Source organism: Eptatretus burgeri, chromosome 13 (genome assembly GCF_056783735.1).
Source record: "Eptatretus burgeri isolate ZD-2024b chromosome 13, Ebu_testis_v1, whole genome shotgun sequence".
NCBI classification, from domain to species: domain Eukaryota; kingdom Metazoa; phylum Chordata; class Myxini; order Myxiniformes; family Myxinidae; genus Eptatretus; species Eptatretus burgeri.
The window spans coordinates 23,779,104-23,798,105 of NC_140973.1; the positions used below are offsets into that span (position 1 = coordinate 23,779,104).

Sequence of the window (19,002 nt, forward strand, 5' to 3'; positions counted from 1 at the left end):
ATTTCGCATCGGCACCATTGAGATCCTCGACACAACCTTACCGAACTTGTTTAACTGGTTACACAAGTCCTGGTTCTTTATGAATGGTGGAATATTACTAATATTAACTTTAACTGTTCGGGCCTGCAAAGTGAACACAGAGAGGTTAGTGTTTGGTTCGATGAACAGGCCATGCTCAACTGTTGTTGCTACCATGTGTTCCTCCAACACAAACATGACAAACTTCTTATTCATGTGACAAGCAGCACGAATGTTATGTGATCCAACGATGTTACCAATGGCGGAAAGTACATCATTCAGTTCCACCTCACTGGGAGGGATGCAAAACACAACGTGTTTACGAGTAAGTGACTCGAACATCTCAATGCGGAAACGTTCACCCGCCATTCTAACTCAGGAAAACAAGTTAGTAAACTTTACGGAGAGGATAAGGAGTTTCACAAACACCAACATATCAATCGATTAAAGTCAAGAAACAATAAAGAACAAGGTCACAGTGGGCAAGAAAAAAAACCTCCCCCGGCAGCCATGCCAGGCCTTCGGCTTACGATTTTCTCGACACGAGACCATGGGCTCTCCCTCTCTTTCTTCTCCAGATAGGAAGGAAAAAAAAACACGGGGAAAAGTTCACAAGTAGAAAAACGAACACATGGAAAACGAAAAATGGGGAATGTGGAAACACCAAACAGCACGGCAGAGGAGGTGTACTCACGACACGAAGCAAGGAGCAGCCATGACAGTACACACAACGTACCAACAGCCAGCAGGGGGCGAGAGAGAGAGAGAGAGAGAGAGAGAGAGAGAGAGAGAGAGAGAGAGAGAGAGAGAGAGAGAGAGAGAGAGAGAGAGAGAGAGAGAGAGAGAGAGAAACAGAGACACACAAACTGAGAGAGACACACACAGACTGAGAGAGACACACACAGACTGAGAGAGAGACAGATAGACACAGAGAGAGAGAAAGAGAATCTTTTCTTCCATTACAAAAGACAAACACACAGAGGGAAGTATGCAAGTTTTGGATTATTATCATCAGTCTGGTTTCATTAGTAAGACTAAAATCAACTTAAATTGCAGAGCATATATCACAGGTGTGACACCAAGTACAAAGAAAGGAGATAGTTAGAAAGTGAGATGACGCCATGCTGGTAGGGAATGTACATTAAGTATGCAGGTACATGCCGGTAATACATGAATCATCCATGGTGTATCATTGACCAAGTAATAAATTCTTACATGGGGCCATCTGCACCCTCCCCATGGCTTTTCTGTTGCGGTTGGGCTGGAGGTGGTGCAATGGATGATGCTGCTGCTGTGCAGGTGGAACAAGCTGCTGCACAGTTCGAGGGCTCGGAGGCACACGTCCCATATACACATACAGTTCCTGCAGTTCACGGCGCTGCCGTGCTTGTAACTCCTCGACCTCATGCCGATGTCTGTGTAAGAGTACAAACAAACGTGTAAGTGTAATCAATGGCAGTCTACAGGTATAGAGACAGAGACATATACCTTTACATATACTTTCACAGAGTGCAGATGAATGAACATATACCTTCACAGAGTGCAGAAAACCGAATTATACCAAATCCTGTTACAAATGCACGTGTTTGTTTGAGTGATTGATATGATTGTAAAGCTTTGTACCTTTACTCTCTCTCTAATGGCATGAGGGTGTTATCCTGCGCACATGAAGCAAAATGCATGGTTAAGCAATTTGTTCATGTCTGTCCATCCGCCCGTCCGTCCGTCGGCCTGTCCATCTACAAACGTCAGTTTATGATTAAGGAACAACATATTTAAATTTAATGTTATATTTTGAACATGAATCGGAAAACAAACCAGTAATTTAACACGACTTTGTGAATTTGTCCTGATCACACATGCACAGAAAAGAGTGAAATAATATTTTTACTCTGTCTGCCTCTCCGGCAATCAAACAAAATTGGAAATCATTCCAAACAGGAAAATAAATGTTTTAAGGACATCATAAAGGACACAAACAACAGGCATGAATAACCAATGTAATGTGTTAGACGGGGTGATGTAATTGACTGCATCATCAGCAGTCAATTCCAGAATTAATTTATTTTTCTGACTACTTTTACAATCTTTATTTTATTTAAATTGAATTATATACTTGAACACTGTAGAACACAAATTGCTTCCAAGAACCTCCAGTTTTGCAGTACTTGAACATGATAAATAAGGTGGTGTATAAGGTTGGTGTATAAGACTGCTTTAATAGTACAAAACTTCCAGAAGTTTTTTTTAACGATCATTAAAATCATTATTTTATTCAAAATGAAGTAGACTTGAACCCTGAGCCGAGTATTGTCTTCTATGAACTCTCTAGTTACTTTCGCTGCCGAAAGTGGACGGAGGTTGTGTTTTCTTTCACCCTTGTCTGTCTGTTTATCTGAACAGGATATCTCAAAACGTTGTGGACGTTTTTGGACTAAACGTGGTGGACAGGTTGGATGTGTCACTCGGAAGAAATGACTATTTTGATGAAGATCTGGAGACGAGAATGTTTACGGTGATTCTTCACCAATGACAGGGCCACAAAAAATATATAGCACAATATCTGAAAATGTGGCCAGAATAACTTCAAGAGGTTGGGTGTGTGACAAAGACGAATCGATAAGATTTTGGTGAAGATCTGGATGTGAGAATTAAAAAAAAATTATTTATTGATTCTTCACCAAAAACGATATGTAACATGGTATTTCAAAAGGTTGTGGATGGATTATGACAAAACTAGGTGGATGAGTTTGTCAGCAAGTACTCCTCATGGGGAATGAGTGTGATTTTTTTTATGACATCATAATTGCATATGTAGAACGGTATATCCAATCAGTATGAAGAATTTTGAGGGTTATCTAGGGGTAAAATGGTGCACAAATTATTTTTGATTACATCATCGGTCACGTGATTCGGCAGCAATATTGTTTTTTAAAAACTTTCAAAAATCTTCTTCTCTGAAGTGGCTGAACAGATTGAGGCGAAACTTGACACATATGACCACCCATCCATGAGGAACAAAAGGTTCACACACATGATGTCATAGATCGCATGTTTGGCAGCCATATTGGTTTTACCCTAAAACATAAAAATCTCCAGAACAGCTAGACAGATCAAGGGCAAACTTCACATAAATGTTCCCCAAGGAATGCATATACAAGGTTGTTGAATAATTGATGTCACATGGTTTGGCAGCCATATTGGATTGAAGAAAATATTAAATAATGTTTTCTCTGGAACTGCTTCATCGATTCACATGAAACTTGACAATTGTGATCTAGTTGTGATGGGGAATGCATGTTTTAAATTTCAACTTGATCGGACACATGGTCTGGCAGCCAGAATTTTTTTTTTGATGTGGGAGTTTTGTTTTTGTTTTTTTTTGAACAAGGTTCACGTGGCTGTGCCTGGATGGGTTTGGAGGTAGAGGAATAACAGCTGAAATACGAATCCTATCCAGGTTCCTCCTGATGACTTCATCTTTGCTTTTTGCTTGTTTGGGCTCTTTCTGATTACTCCATTGCAGGACTGTACCTATTTGGTTTTCCATTTGATTTGAATTTAATTCCATCTGATCTGAAAATTTCTTCATTGCATTTTCATCCTGAGAGAGTTAAGATGGGAGATTCCTTATTTGGACATACTAGTACGCCCACTCCCATCAGGAGCGGCAGGATCGTGTTATTATCTTCTGTAGGGTATATAGAGTACAGTAGATCTAGGCTCGGGTCCGAGTCTGTGGGGTACGTGATAAGCATATAATGCCTCAAGAATGTTGGCTTTCCTTTCTTTCAGTTTAGTGTTAAACACCAGTCACAAATTTAAAAGGGTAGTAATACGTGTTTGCGGTTTATGATATATATATATATATATATATATATATATATATATATATATATATATATATATATATATATATATATATATATATATATATATATTGTGTTCCGGTCGGGGTGCCCCACAAAATGCCACGAGAAGCTATTTATAAACGTTATTACCAGCGTTTGTTCAAGGAGGAAAAATCCCTTTGGGAAGGGAGATACGATTATTGCTTTTGGGTCCATTTGTTTGTTTGTCCGCACATAACTTTTGTGTTTTTCTCCACAACTGTTTGTGGGATTGAGCCAAAATTTTCACCATAGGTGCGACTACTCATGTAGAATGTTTTAATCATAATTATGATGTCATTGCTCACGTGGTATGGCAGCCATGTTGGAAAAACGGATGACTTCATCTTTTCTTTTTGCTTGTTTGGGTTCCTTCTGATTACTCCAATGCAGGACTGTACCTATTTGGTCTTCCATTTGATTTGAATTGAATTTATTTTAATCCCATTTTAACTGGCCCAAGTCTTTCATGAATTGTCTGGCCAGGCCTGACACTCAACTAAATGGTTCAGGCAGGAATTTGTAAGTTGGCCATGGTGCCAGTGATAGCTCACCTACTCTTCATGAAAGATATTGTGGGATCTTCAACATCTACCAACGAATGCTGTCAGATGGGACACCTGTTTAACATCCATCTGAGGGACGGCACACATATTGATGAATCGCCATGCCTGTGAAACACCTGGATGAGAGTTTATAGCTGCGCCGAGATTTGAACCCAGATTAGACAGACACCTTTAGGCCATCTTACCAGCCTTGATGGTGCCAAATACTGAGTTAGGAAATATTTAATATTGATGATTGTTACATACTTTACTGTTGCACAAAATAACTAAACATCTACCATTGATGTACAAAATGGCAACATGGTCATCACCATGTCCCCCCTCCCCTGCCACTCATCTTCAACTCACCCCTCCCCTGGACACGTGAACCCCTTCTGAAGTGAAGGCTTAAAATTATTGGAAATAATTATGGAAATGATGAATAAATTATAGAAGGCAAATATCATGGGAATGCCACCCCTATCGTATTCAAATAAAATGCACCACATGGAAGCCACTTGTTAATGGTCCATGCCGATTGGTTTCCATGAACCCATTAGCATTACACACCAACATGAAGCCTCAAGTTACAGGCAGTCTCATACTATGCCCAAAGGTAGTGCGATCCAGTACTGGCTTCCAAGTCTGCAAAACTGTAAGACAAACAGAGAAAAAGTTTTGGCTGGTGAACGATCCATCATGCGAAGACTCCATGTATTAGCAGGAGTCTTAATGAGACTACAGGAAGGGCATGCGAGACTGCCATCATCAATAGAAATGGTAATGGTAGAAAGCCAAAACTATCCAAAAATAATACCAAGTAGCTGTACGTGAGAGATGACGGTCACTTATAGATTTTGCTATTGCTTTTCTTCATTGTAGATACAGGTGCAAATGTTACCTCGTGAATAGCAAGATAAATATTAGCATGAACTGTAGTGGACTCAGTGGGCAAGCATGTGCAGACAGACATGAGATGAAGTGCAACACATGGTGTATGAGCACTATTTACAGCATGATGAAGTATTCCTATTCTTTTCCATTAGGCAAAGTGAAGAATAGTTGATAAATCATCTTACTCTCAAGTTTTTCAGTGTCGGAAGGGGAGATGGTGGAGATTTTAACGAAAGCCGATTAAGTCAGAAGTTCTTGTTCTCTGAAGTTAATCATATGGCCTTTGAAGTTAACCAAATAGAGATTCTGATGATAGATATCAATTGGTGAAGATATCCCACATAGTCTCAATATTAACACGTGGTCCAGAAGGTCCAATCCTTTTGAACAGTAACATGGGAACTTGAGCATCCATATAGGAGTGCGAATGAGACATCTGATAACCCAACTCCAAACCATCGTGGAAAAGTAACACACACCAGTAAGATAACACAAGGCTTTACCCACTTAATCACTGAGCGACTCATATTCATACCCATGGAGATATGTCTGGCTGAGATTATAATGGGAAATTCTTTTTTTATACATACGAGCATCTTTTTTTTTTGGCTTGGACAATAAATATTGGTGCACCATGCACGTGCTGTGTAGTATGTTGAGTTGGAGGGAGTTTGGTGGTGGTGGTTCAAAGCCATGGGAGGCATTGTGGTGTGTTTGCTGTTCATTCGCATTTTACATGGCGTGTGTGCTTACTTGCTTGACTTGTACCATGGCTAAAAGGAAAGGCTTGGATTAAAAATCCGAATAGGAGACAGATATATAGTTAATAGACCTAGCTTTCAGACTCACGCAATGCACTTCGTCCCGTTAACCCACTGGACATGAGGGGAAGATCTAACTGCACGAAGACTAATGAAATAACTGCCTGGGGATCACTGTATGTTGGGTGCCATTGCCTTAGAGGCATGCGGTTTTGAAGAACCGCAACAATATTTTGTCCAAGAACTGCTAAACGGAAGGGTTTTTAAAAAATGCCAAAAGTGATTTGTTTTCTACAGTGTTCAAGAATCTAATTCAATTGAAATAAAATAAAGATATGCAACGTTGTATAAAAAGAAAAAATTCCAGAAGTTTATCGCCGTTGATACAGTCTTATACACCACCTTATTTAAACATGTCCAAGTATTGCAAAACGAGGTTTTTGGAAGCGATAGGAAGATGATTTGTGTTCTACAATGTTCAATTATATAATTAAATTGAAATAAAATAAATATTGTGAAGGTCCCATAAAAATAACAATAATTCCAGAAGTTTACCACTGTTGACGCAGTGGATATTACACCACCTTATCGAACACGTTACATTGGTTATTCATGCCTGTTATTTTGTGTCCTTTATGACTGTTAAAAACATTCAGTTTTCTGTTTGGAATAATTTTCAATTTTGTTTGACTGTCAGATAGGCAGAAAGAGTAGATAAATTATATCTCACTCCTCCCTGCGCATGTGCGATCAGGACTAATTCTGAAGCAAAGTACTGTTAAACTACAGGTTTGCTTTCTGATCCATGTTCCGATTTGTGTTCAAAATATAACATTCAATTGAAATGAAGTTGTTCCTCAATCATAAACTGACGTTTGTAGACAGACAGAGTATGAACTAATTGCTTAACCCCACTTTTCGCTTCGCATGCGTGGGGTAAAAAGAAGAGATGAATAGGGAATATAAAGAATTTCACTCATCTTTATATCCTTCATCATATCCATAATCATAATCATCATCATCAATAGACCATACACCTTACAGAGTGGCAAGGCTGCCGAAGTAGTTCCTGAGAAAAGGTTACACTTGGTTGTTTGCCATTGCTTTTATAGTGGTCAGTCAATGCCAGGAATTTGTAATTTGGCCGTGGTGCTGGCAATAGCTCACTTGCTCTTTGTGAAGGACATCGTGGAATCTTTAACGTCCACCAACAATCGGTGTTGGCAGGCGGGACTCTCAGTTTAACATCCTTCTAATAGACAGTGCACACACTGATGCCTCACCCTGTATGAGAAATACGGTTTGACACTTTGTAGCTGGGACAAGATTCAAACCAAAGATGGATATCTTAGATGTGTGTGCTTTGAGGAAATCTCTCCTTCACCCATTTCGAACAAACATATGCTACAGTTGTAAAAATTCAAAAGAATTACCGGTAAATATAATTCAAACCAAGCACTCTTTGGAACGCATCATTTTGTACCGAGTGAAAGTGATTTTACATAAACAATCATGTGAAAAATTAATTTATTTTCCATGAGTTTGAAATAAAAAGTTACCAATGAGAAAACAAAAACAGGGGCAATACCCCTGGGCACTCACCTGGTAGCAGCAAGATAAGATGACCAGGGAACACTGGTGGGCATGGATGACCCACAAAATATGTAATGGAGAAGAAAGTAAATACCTATGGAATTTCTTTTTTAATTCCGTGAACGAACTTTAGTACATCACGGGTGATAAAGGTTGTGGTGAAGTTTCATCGAAATTGTGTGTATGGTTTCGGAGAAGAAAGCAAATCTTTTGGGGGGCAACCCTCCCCCACCCCCCCGAAGACCAATTTTTTTAATGGTGTAAACAATCTTTGGTACATCAAGGGTGATGAGGGTGGTGGTCGTTTCATTGAAATTGTGTGTGCAGTTTCTGAGAAGAAAGCAAATACATATTTTGGGGGGGCAACCAGCCCCCCACCATTACATGCCCTTAGACCCCAATTTTTCTCATGTCATGAGAAAACTTTGGTACATCACGGGTGATGAAGGCTGTGGTGAAGTTTTATCAGAACTGTGTGTGTAGTTTCTGAGAAGAAAGCAAATACCTCTTTTGGGGGGAAACCCCCCCTGTAGACCCCTTTAGACCCCGATTTTTTAATGGCATGACCAAGCTTTGGTACATCATGGATGATGAAGGTTGTGGTGTTTTATCAGAATTGTGTGTGTAGTTTCGGAGAAGAAAGCAAGTACATATTTTGGGGGGCAACCCTCCATTAGGCCCCGATTTTTCTAATGTAATGAACAAACTTAGGTACATCATGGATGATGAAGGTTGTCGTCAAGAATTTCATCGGAATTGTCTGTGTCGTTTCTGAGAAGATAGCAAACACCTCTTTAGGGGGGAACCCCCCCCCATAAGCTCCCTCCGTTGACCCCCCTCAGACCGCTTTTTTAATGTCATGCGCAAACTTTGGTACATCACAGATGATTAAGGTTGTGGTCAAGTTTCATCAGAATTGCATGTGTAGTTTCTGAGAAGAAAGCAAATACCTATTTTCGGGGGCAATCCCCATCGGGCCTGATTTTTTTTTAATACCATGAACAAACTTTGTTACATACACAGTGATTAATGTTGTGGTAAAGTTTCATTAAAACCATATGTTTAGTTTCAAAGAAGTTGCAAGTATATGTGAACAGACGGACGGACAGTCGACGCGCCATCCCATAAGCACCCCAGAACTACGTTCCAGGTGAGCTAACAAAATAGGTGAACCTTACTTTTCCTTGAGCTTTTGTAGTTCACTGTTCAAATCACCATCCTCATGGTCCGAGGTACAATCACTACTTGGGCAGGAAGAAAGTGAGTCAGAAGAATCTCGTTGCTGTGGATAAGACCTGTCCGAAGTGAAGGACTTCGGTGGAACCGAGCTGTCCATACAGCTGCTCTCATCACGTGTCACCTGCTGTGTCCCTGGTTCGGGAGATGCCATTCCATCACTATTCACAGGCTCCACACACTCAGCCGGAAGGAAGGGTATCATAACCTGCTTTGGTGTCGGAGAAGCAGGGTTTTCTTCATGGACCTTGGCAACAGTTCCACAAAGAGTTGCAAGATGTTTGATAGGTGGTGAAGGACAGATACATATCATTGACAGTTCAAATTTCTGATCAATCGTCGAATCGTGGATATTTTCATTTCCAAAAGCCTCAGAAGCTTTTTTTGTGGTTCTAGCAGGATGTTCGCACGTTGTCTCTCCGACTTCATCATGGACATTTGAGCCAATCTCCATGGTCTTGTTTACCAAATGTTCTTCTCGCTGAGCAGGCATCATCTGCATCCATCATATATAGTGGAAGTCAATGGTGCAGTAAAAATTTCTGGAAAGAGGTGCATGCTACAATCTTACTCAACACAAAAATAATAATCCAAATATGGGGCCAAATACATATCACACAGCAAAACAGAGGAATCTTCAACCCTGTTCCCTTATGTATACATCTCTTTTTCTCTGCTAGCTCTACAACAGGCCGTTTATCAATTTCATTTTGCCCACCCCTTTGCATATGTAATTTGTCGATGACTTTTTACGACAAAAGGATCAAAAAAAATCCTAAAGTTATGCATTATTCAAACAAACAAATGCAGGTTTCCCACCAGTACAGGAGCTACATGTTCCTCACCATGGTAGAATCATCAATGGGTGTTGTTGGGCCACCATGTTCCAAAATGAATGACCGAACGTTGGTGGGTACTGTGGAATTCTGAAGCACTGGCAGAGGTTGAGAAGAGGAATCCTGTGACGGTGCAATCTCTCCAATCTCGCCAGCATGCATTTTCACAGCAGACAAGGGCAACTGCTGGCAAGGACCATCAAAAACAGTGGTTAGCGTTGATGGAGGTGGTAGACCATTTGCCTTTGCTGGAGAGAGCAGAAAACTGGAATCTGCGGAAGTCACATCTAGAGCGGTTCCAGTGCCATCACGATGTTCATCTGAACATGTGGCAGATTGACTTAAACTAGAATCCTGAAACAGAGTGCGCAGTTTCTCATCGAGATCCCTGATGTTTCCAGAAACAGATGCGCTCTTTGGAGTTTCAGGCTCTGCTGTGCTCAGTCTGCTCTCACCACTAACACCTTGTTGCATGTCCACAGATAATGACAAAGGGATAGCACCAGGTCTCAGGCTGGCTGTTTCAGAGTTCTGCTGGGACGGGGGTGTGTCTTGCACTGGAAGTTGGCCAAAAACTTCTGTGGAATCAGAGACACTATGAGCAGGAATAGCTGAGACCAATGGTGATGGAAGGAATGTCAGAGGGCTAGAAGTGTCATTATAAATTCCCGTGCTTTGGTCACTCGTCAAATTGACATGGCCGCAACAAGGGGGTGTGGTTGCAACAAGGCATGTGTTACTGTACAAGGAGTGAGCAGCTGAGTACTGAGGAATGAGAGCATCAGAACAAACAAGTGACGAGTTGTCTAATGAGGTTTGCGGGAAGGAGATGAATGGAGGTGGTTCAGCAAATTCAATGACTTGTGGTTGGTTGTCATTGGGCATAACGTTTGGCTGGATAGCTTGAGGTGGCTGCTGTGCATCTTGGGTCAATGGAGTCATGATGGATAAAGTTGCTGGAAAGTCAGGACCAGGGAAGGGGCTTGACATCTGCTGGTCTACCTCCACAGAATCCTCTGGACCTTGCCACAGGCTCAATGATGATATGGAGCTTGACATTTCATAATCCACTCTGTGGATCACTAACAAAGGGAGATAGGTGGGTTTGGAGAGGAGGGATTGGGGGGTATAAGGGATGGTGGAGTCTCACTGCTATGCAGCTACATTTCATACAAATCACAAAATGCTAGACAATCATGCTAATAAACACCACTGTAGTTTAAGACTGAGAGTCTGTGTTTTTCCAAGACGAAAAGGTGGTTGTATGCCCAAATCAGTCATTTCTATAAATAATAGCATAAACTATTTTAAAATATCAAGGGAGCAGGAAAATACGACACTTTAATGTAATCATCCACCTTGTCCATCCATGTGTTGCACATCATCCTGTACAAGGTGCTTTTCTGGCCTGTACAGGTTCCATTAGCAAGGTGCCAGGGTGTGGGATGAGATGGCTAAACCTGAAACAGTATCAATGGCCAAGCATCACTTCTTATAACTTAAAAAAAAGAAGAGGACAACAAACAAAATAAAATCACATAAATGATTATAATTATTGATATTTTGGGGCTATTTATTTAATTGTCATATGACCACGACGTTGCGTTATCTGAACGGTCATTATAAAACAGTAGCCCACCGCACAATATCAATTATTTTGACGTGTTTTGTTCTTCCTGGCAACGGATGTTTTTTGGTGTTTGTGAAATGCAAACTGATTGATAAACACTCAAGCCATAATGATGAATTACATTTTTAAAAAAATAACAAGAGTATGTGCTATGTGGATACTTGAACGGCCGATTTCTGAGCAAAAGGCAAAAATGATAACTACCTCTGCCACCTAAGGTGAATGGAGATTGTGTTTTCACCCCTGTTTGTGAGTAGGATATCTCAAAAAGTTATGGATGGATTCGGACTAAACTTGGTAAACAGGTTGGGTGTAACAAGGACTAATTTAATCGGTTTGGTGAAGATCTGGATCCGGATTCGAGAATTTTATTTTAATTACCTCCACCAATGTAGGTTATGTTTTCACCTCTGTCTGTCTGTCCGTCCATCTGCGAGCACGATATCTCAAAAAATTGTGGACGATTCGGACGAAATTTGGTGGACAGGTGTGTGACAAGGATGAATTGATTAGATTTTGGTGAAGATCCGGATCTTGAAACTGGAATTTTTTGTGATTCTTCACTATTAAGTGATAGGGATAAAAACGATATATAATATATCGATATCTCAAAAAGTTGTGGACGAGTTATGACAAAACTAGGTAGATGAGTTGGTTAGGTGACGAACAAGCCGATTAGATTTTGGTTCAGGTCCGAATCCAGATCCAGCCTATAATTGAGATACAAAACGTAAACTGTTCAGCCTGGTGGAGGTATGCGCTCCACTGAGTGCCACTGTAGTTTCCTAATGGCTTCACAGACATTCTGAAGGAGAAATCCAAAAACCCATGGTGAATAGTGATGAGATAAAACTTGGATATACCATTATGACCCAAAGTCAAATCAACAGAATTTAGCATGGAAACTCACTGACTTCCAGACACTTCAGAAATGAAATGAACTAACACTTGTGTTTCAATAAAAGTCATAAAATGGTGGTCATATTTACCTCCGCCACCAGAGGTAGATGGAGGTTATGTGTTCACCCCTGTTTGTTTGTCTGTCTGTGAGCAGCATATCTCAAAAAGTTATGGATGGATTTGGACAAAACTTGGTGGACAGGATGGGTATTTGACAAGGATGAATAAATTACATTTTGTTGAAGATCGGATCTGGATAAGGGCACTAGAATTTTTTGTGATCCATTGCCATTGAGAGAGCCAAAAACGATATGTAGCACAATATCTCAAGAAAGTTATGGACGGGTTTTGACAAAACTTGGTGGATGAGTTGGGTAAGTGACAAGAACAAGCCGATTAGATTTTGGTTCAGGTCCAAATCCAAATCCAACCTATCATTGGGATACAAAACGTAAACTGTTCAGCCTGGCAGAGGTATGCACTGTACTGAATGCCATTCTAGGTACTTTTTTGTTTCTCTGAAAAGTATCTTCTGCAAATAGGGTTGGGCACACATCGACTTTTTCTCTGTTGTCCCGTTAAAAGGAGTGTTTTTTTTATGGCCATTTTTCATGCTGATCACGAATCCGTTGAAATTTTTGACCTAGGATGATGTCTTAGTAAGACATCATCCTTGGTCAAAAATGTCAAATGTCATCATCCTATGTCAAAACGTTCAACGGATTCGTGATCAGCATGAAATTTGGCCATAAAAAACACTCCTTTCAAAAAAAGTATGGTTGTATGCCCAACCCTAATGCAAAGGAGATGATGTGATGTTAGCAAAACGTTGCATTAAATCTCTCCCAAAGCCCACTCTGAACACCCTCCCCAGTCCCCGTCTCTCCAACGCTACATCCTGACTCCCCCTAACCACCAAAACACCGATGATAACAACATAACCTGCTTTATTCACACCAACCCATATATAGTATGGGGTGGTTGAACACTCCATACCAAGGCGTTCCTCTGGCCCAGAGGGACCTCCTTTGGAACTGCAGTTCAGAGTCGTAGTTGGAGATGGCACTTGCATGACATCTGTGGTCTGGATCTCCAGCACTGGATTCACAATGAACTTCCTCGCGCCAGTTCGTATCACCGTTGCACGCTTACTGACCTCACCTTGGAAGACAGAAGATCAATAAGAAGATTCGAGACAGAAGAATGCCCCTGGACTAGTTAAACTCACCACAAATAAATGGCTTAATGCAAACATACACAACAAATTAACAAATGCTTGAAGCGCATTTACTGACCAGATTCGCCAACAGAGGAAGTCTTGGACAGAGAATGCTGCACAAAAATGTGAAGAAAAAGAAAAAAATGAGTTCGGGATTAAAGCCAACACAACCAATGGCTGTTTGGGAACTCATCTACCCACCATTATAATCTCAGTTCTAGCCAGTAAAAGCTCATTATTTTCATGTGTTGTATTCACCACCAAGAGAACCAATCCTGACCATAAGCTTGTTTGGTTCCTTAAAGCATCTCGCATTTTTTAAAACGGATATGTATTACGTAAATATAGGATAAGCAAAGGTCACCTCAAAAGAATCGACAGCCTTCGATTCCTCCGTCTGATGAGACTCTTCAACTTTATCAATTATGTCCTTTATCTGCTCAATAAAGGTATCCTTCTCTGAGTCCAAAATAAAGCTGTTCATTAACTGAAGACACAGGGAACATCCAATCAAGGTCAACACCATGCAAAAAATCCCCCAAAAGACTCAATATTTAGCACAAAACAAACTCCTCGTTTGCAATTCCAGTGAAGGTTACTATTCAAATAGCCATGTTTACCATGTAATCTGCTATTTCTTCCAAGTCATCGTATTCAAAGTCAAACTTGAATGTCACCGTTTTGTGGTTGTACGTTTCCATTTGACACTCCACCACTTTGTCACCTTGATCGGAAACCTTTTGTGGGCAGAAACAAACATTCAGTTACGAAACTAAGCACAAGAGCTTGATGGCAATGCAGGATTTAGCGGAAGCAATTTTTTCTAATTTTTTTTGTGGCGTGGTAGAACACTTGATACTTTTAAAAGCTCTCTTATTGATAGAGGTAATCTACCAACTCTTCTGCAAATAATTTTTTCCATAAAAGAGCCAATGAAACAAAAGTTAAGACTACAGAAAATAAGACAGCCACAAGGAGTAGCGATTGAAGGGGTGCTTACTGTGATGTTCAGCATGGTGACACGAGGTTTCACGTGCTTATCATGTCGTGAGCGCCGTGAGTACCTTCTGTGTCGCCTGGTTCGGCCCTCACTCTTGCTCACGGACAGAGTGGTTTCATGTCGTCCATTACTGTGCTTGCCAACAAGAGTGGTGGGTCTGTGTCCAGTCATGCAGGGGCAACACAAATATGGTGGCAATTACCATGTACTCACCTTTATTACGTAATTATCAAATGTGGTGGTACTTGCTCTTTTGGCAATTTATTTGACCATGTGAACAGTGAAAACCAGAGCAGCAAATGACTTCCAGCAAAGTTGGTGTGTTGTGCTATTGTTAGGCTACAGTCTGGAACATAGCAAACAACACCAAGTTCACACAAAGCAAGCTTAATTGTAATAGTTTTTGAGTGGACCTACCATGCCTGTGAGGTGCAAGATAACCTGGCATAAATGAGCAGTAACCGAAGCAGAATAGTGGCGGAAATGTCACGTCAAATAAATAGCTTAGGCACTGTGACACGATCTAGAAAATACACACTGGACATTAAATCAGAAAAAGGTAAATATACATTGAGATTACTGTACTTGCAACACTGTTTGATTTATAAATTTCAAACCCAAAAACAGGAGGCACTTTGACAGGACAGATAATGTTACTATACCCTAAGATTGAGTGCCCTGGAATATTACATTACATCTTCTGTTGGCTATGTTCCCAGCCTTCACTCAACCATAATGCAATGAGAATTGTCCCTGAGTGCAGCATCAAACAAGGCTGTAAATTAAGATAAAGATTCTCACCTTTCACGTGTTGAAACATGCTGGGGTGACTTTTGACCTCCAACAACAGGCCCTGGAGATATCTGCAGCATGATGAGAGAAGGACTGAAATGGTGCATTTGAGGTTATGGGAGCTAAATTTGGCTGTTGATTTACATCAACAGAACTGGTGTACCAAGTCAATGGTAAAAATAAAAAATGTACAAAAGGAGGCTTTTTACAGATGCTACAATTTGTTTCGTCTCAAGTTTAAGGCTGATAAAGAAGCCTGCTGTTGGCTTAGTGGTTCGGGTGGCTGGCTTGGTAGCTTAGGGTCCTGAGTTTGAGCCCCGTTGGCTGCTGAATTAACACCAGGTTGGGTTGACTCAGCCAGTCATCCTTCTGAGGTTGGCAAAATGAGTACCATTGTACTGGTATAGGGGCACAGCATCAATGGCATAGTCATGCCAAAACAAAATGATAGCTACCCGGCAGCCAAGTTGCCATATGCAAGCAGAAGAAGAAGAAGAAGAAGAAGAAGAAGAAGAAGAAGAAGAAGAAGAAGAAGAAGAAGAAGAAGAAGAAGAAGAAGGCGAATAAAGGAGCTTGTACATGCAGGAGAAGGACATTACAAAGCCATTAGGAGCCAAGACACAAATCAACAAAGCATATGTGAATTTGAACTTGGGATATCAGCTTCCTGATCTCTGTGCACAGATGTGAACTACAAACAAGTCAATAAATAATTGAATAATAAATTAGCAATGCCATCAAATACAACAAGCCAAGACTATGAAAAATGGTATGGCTATAACTAGCGAATAGAGAAACAAATTCAAGAACTTTATAAAAACCTTACTTTGCATTGGAGTCGGTTCTGCCACAGCAGTTTCAAGGTAAGGTATACGTTAGATGGTTTGCCATTACCTGCCCAGCTAAACAGCCATGGGAATCAAAGGACAATGCAGCAAGGCCTAACCCACTCATGTCAAGCATTAGGATGGACTAATTAAGCTGCACATGCATGCACATGAGCAAAGAACATCACAAATTAGAAATAGTGTGAAGGAGCAAAAGATGAAGATAACAGGGGAATATAAAAAACAAACAAAAAACAAAGTTTAATCCTGAGGTGTCCCCAAGGAAGGAATAGTCTAACCCAAAACGGGTAAGGAAATCTCAATAAGACTCATTATGCAGTCAAGATTATATACAGTACGATCACCTGTCTTTTGTGCCCAATGTATAGTGAAGCGTATTACAATTTAAACTACGGAAGCTCCTTTATATACAAGTCATTCTTAACACTGTTGCATAAGATGTACTTCACTGTATTAATTGATTAATCTTACAATTATGTAAGCAAATATATGTAAGGTAGTGTAAGGATCATTCATATATTACATATACATAAGGAAGTGTGGTAAATTGAGAGAAATCAAAATTGAGAAGTGTAGAAAAGAGGGTAAAGGAGGATGAGAATGGAAGTGGAGTGACTGAGGGGAGTAATGGAGTTGTATATACGAAACCATTTGGGAGCGGAGAGGAAAAAGTCTGTGTTCTCGCTCTTCCATGAGCCTTGACTTTGTATACAAAAAATAAACAAGTACATTCAAAGTACACCGCCCCCATGGCAAATAAATAAATAACAATCCTCTAGTGCGTGACATTACCGGGGCACCTTCTGCGCCCGGCGATGCCGCCTTGCAGCACATGGAGTCGGAATTGGAGGGAGCGGTGTACAATTATTGATTGATTAATTGCATAATTTAAATAAATAATTAAAAATCATAAAATAATTGATTTCTCAATCAATTTCCAAATGGCACACCTAAACCACCACTGTTTCTTCCGAATCTGTGGCTTTTTGAAAATTAAGTAATGAATTGAAAAATTAAATAATTAATTGATTAATCAAAAAATAAAAATACCGTTTTTGCCAAAGCACATCTTCACTTTTGTCCCCAAATTTCAGCTTCCCAGATCAACGGAGGCTGAGATATCGCTCGGACAAACAAACAAAACAGAACAAGCCGGTAGGTGACATGGGTAGTCGACTACCCAATAGAACCTGACGCGATGGGCCCATTAGATGGGGAATGACCTGAGGATTAAGCACAAGAAAATTCATGATTCTAGGTTCAAGGGTTAATGCTGCAGATTGCTTTTTTCTTTAACATACCCCCACATTTAGAGGTTTTTCGGCCGTTGCTCGGCAACAGAGGGGTCCATAGCAACAGTTCTCTCACACATAACTAGGACATACCATGAACCTACCATACCAGTTTCATGTATATCTGACTCATAGTCTCTCAGATATAACGAACTTCGTTTTTTTTATTGTTTTCGACCAGGGTTCATTGAAAGTCTATCTTCTCTGACAGTTTTCATAGGATCCGGCTGGAAATTTTTGACAATATGGCTGAATGTACTGCCCACAGTCGCTCGTGGCCCGATTTTGGATTTTCGAAAAAATAATTTCTTTATGATTGTTAAAAAATTTCAAAGTCCCGTTGCTAGGCAACGGTGGTGTCCATAGCAACGGTTCTCATTTTTTTTTTTTTTTTGTATACCTTGGTCGAGGCTCGTATGAGAGCAAACACACAACTCACAGCAAGGAGGCATGAGACAAGAGGGGCGGGAGTGGAAGGGACAAAACAGTGGGGAACAGACACATTAGGTGAACTGTGGAAGGGAGAGGGATGGGGATGGGACGGGGAACATAGCGAAGAGAAGATGGACATTTCAGGGACTTTCAGGAAGGAAAGCAGGAGAAATGAAGGAAGTGGGCTTGGGTGGATTATCGGGGGTAGAAAAGATCGAGGATTTGGATGGGGGAAGATAAGAGGTGGTGGTGAACAGCTGTTTTGAAAGCCTGGAGGGAAGAATGGGAAAGAATAGAGTGAGGAAGTTTATTCCAAAGGCGGGAAAAAAGAGGAATGAAAGAGTGAAGATGAGCAGTGATTCGTGATTTTGGTAGTTTTACCAGAAGGGGGTTGTTGGCGGACCTTGAGCGCCCTGTGGAAATGTGGTGGGGACAAATCGCAGAGAGAGCAGGGGGGCAAGGCTGGAGAGGAGTCGGTAGAAGACAGAAAGACCACCGACCAACCTGCGGTGATTGAGTGAGAGGCCCAAAGACTCAGCTTCATTGCGGGAGATGCCGATGATCTTAAATGCCCTGGTTTCGACAGCGTTAAGCCGAGAAAGGTGGGAGGCAGGAGCACCAGCCCAGAGGGGAGAGCAGTACTCCATCAGGCTACGGACAAAAGCTTTGTAAGTGGTCAGGAGCTCAAGAGGACCGAGGAAGGACTTAGCACGACGGAGGATTCCCAGTCGGCGACTGGCTTTTGAGGCGAGGTTGGAAATGTGACTTTCCCAGGAAAGGTCATGGCAGATAGTGAGACCTAGAAGCTTGAAAGAAAAGACTTCTTCCAGAGGATTGTTGAGAAAGTGGATGGGGGGGTTTTGTAAACGGTCCTTTCGAAGAGACATAGTGAGAGTGTGAGATTTGTCTGGATTGAAAGACATGTTCCACGTGTTGGACCAGTTTGTGATTTTATCCAGATCTGCAGTGAGCGATTTGCACACAACTAGGTCATGGTATGAACCTACCAACCAAGTTTCATCGAAATCGCCATTGTATTAACTGAAATCGCCATTTTAAACACTGATAATAAGGGTAGAACAAATCTCAAAAAAAGAAAAAAAATTTCGACTAGAT

At 40.9% G+C, this 19,002-nt stretch overlaps 1 protein-coding gene across 5 annotated transcripts in view; it reads right to left on the minus strand.

The window, feature by feature from the left end:
- The window catches only part of LOC147014074 (serine/threonine-protein kinase WNK2-like), a 152,415-nt gene that overhangs the window by 16,018 nt on the left and 117,395 nt on the right, over window positions 1-19,002 (minus strand). For all 5 annotated transcript variants that reach the window (XM_085851698.1, XM_085851697.1, XM_085851696.1 and 2 more), the window contains 9 exons: window positions 15,324-15,385; window positions 14,523-14,679; window positions 14,143-14,259; window positions 13,887-14,009; window positions 13,599-13,635; window positions 13,300-13,464; window positions 9,783-10,855; window positions 8,880-9,433; window positions 1,234-1,433 (listed from right to left, as the gene is read on the minus strand). In XM_085851698.1, coding sequence (XP_085707824.1) covers window positions 1,234-1,433; window positions 8,880-9,433; window positions 9,783-10,855; window positions 13,300-13,464; window positions 13,599-13,635; window positions 13,887-14,009; window positions 14,143-14,259; window positions 14,523-14,679; window positions 15,324-15,385 — 2,488 coding nt within the window. The remainder of the gene's footprint in view (window positions 1-1,233; window positions 1,434-8,879; window positions 9,434-9,782; window positions 10,856-13,299; window positions 13,465-13,598; window positions 13,636-13,886; window positions 14,010-14,142; window positions 14,260-14,522; window positions 14,680-15,323; window positions 15,386-19,002) is intronic.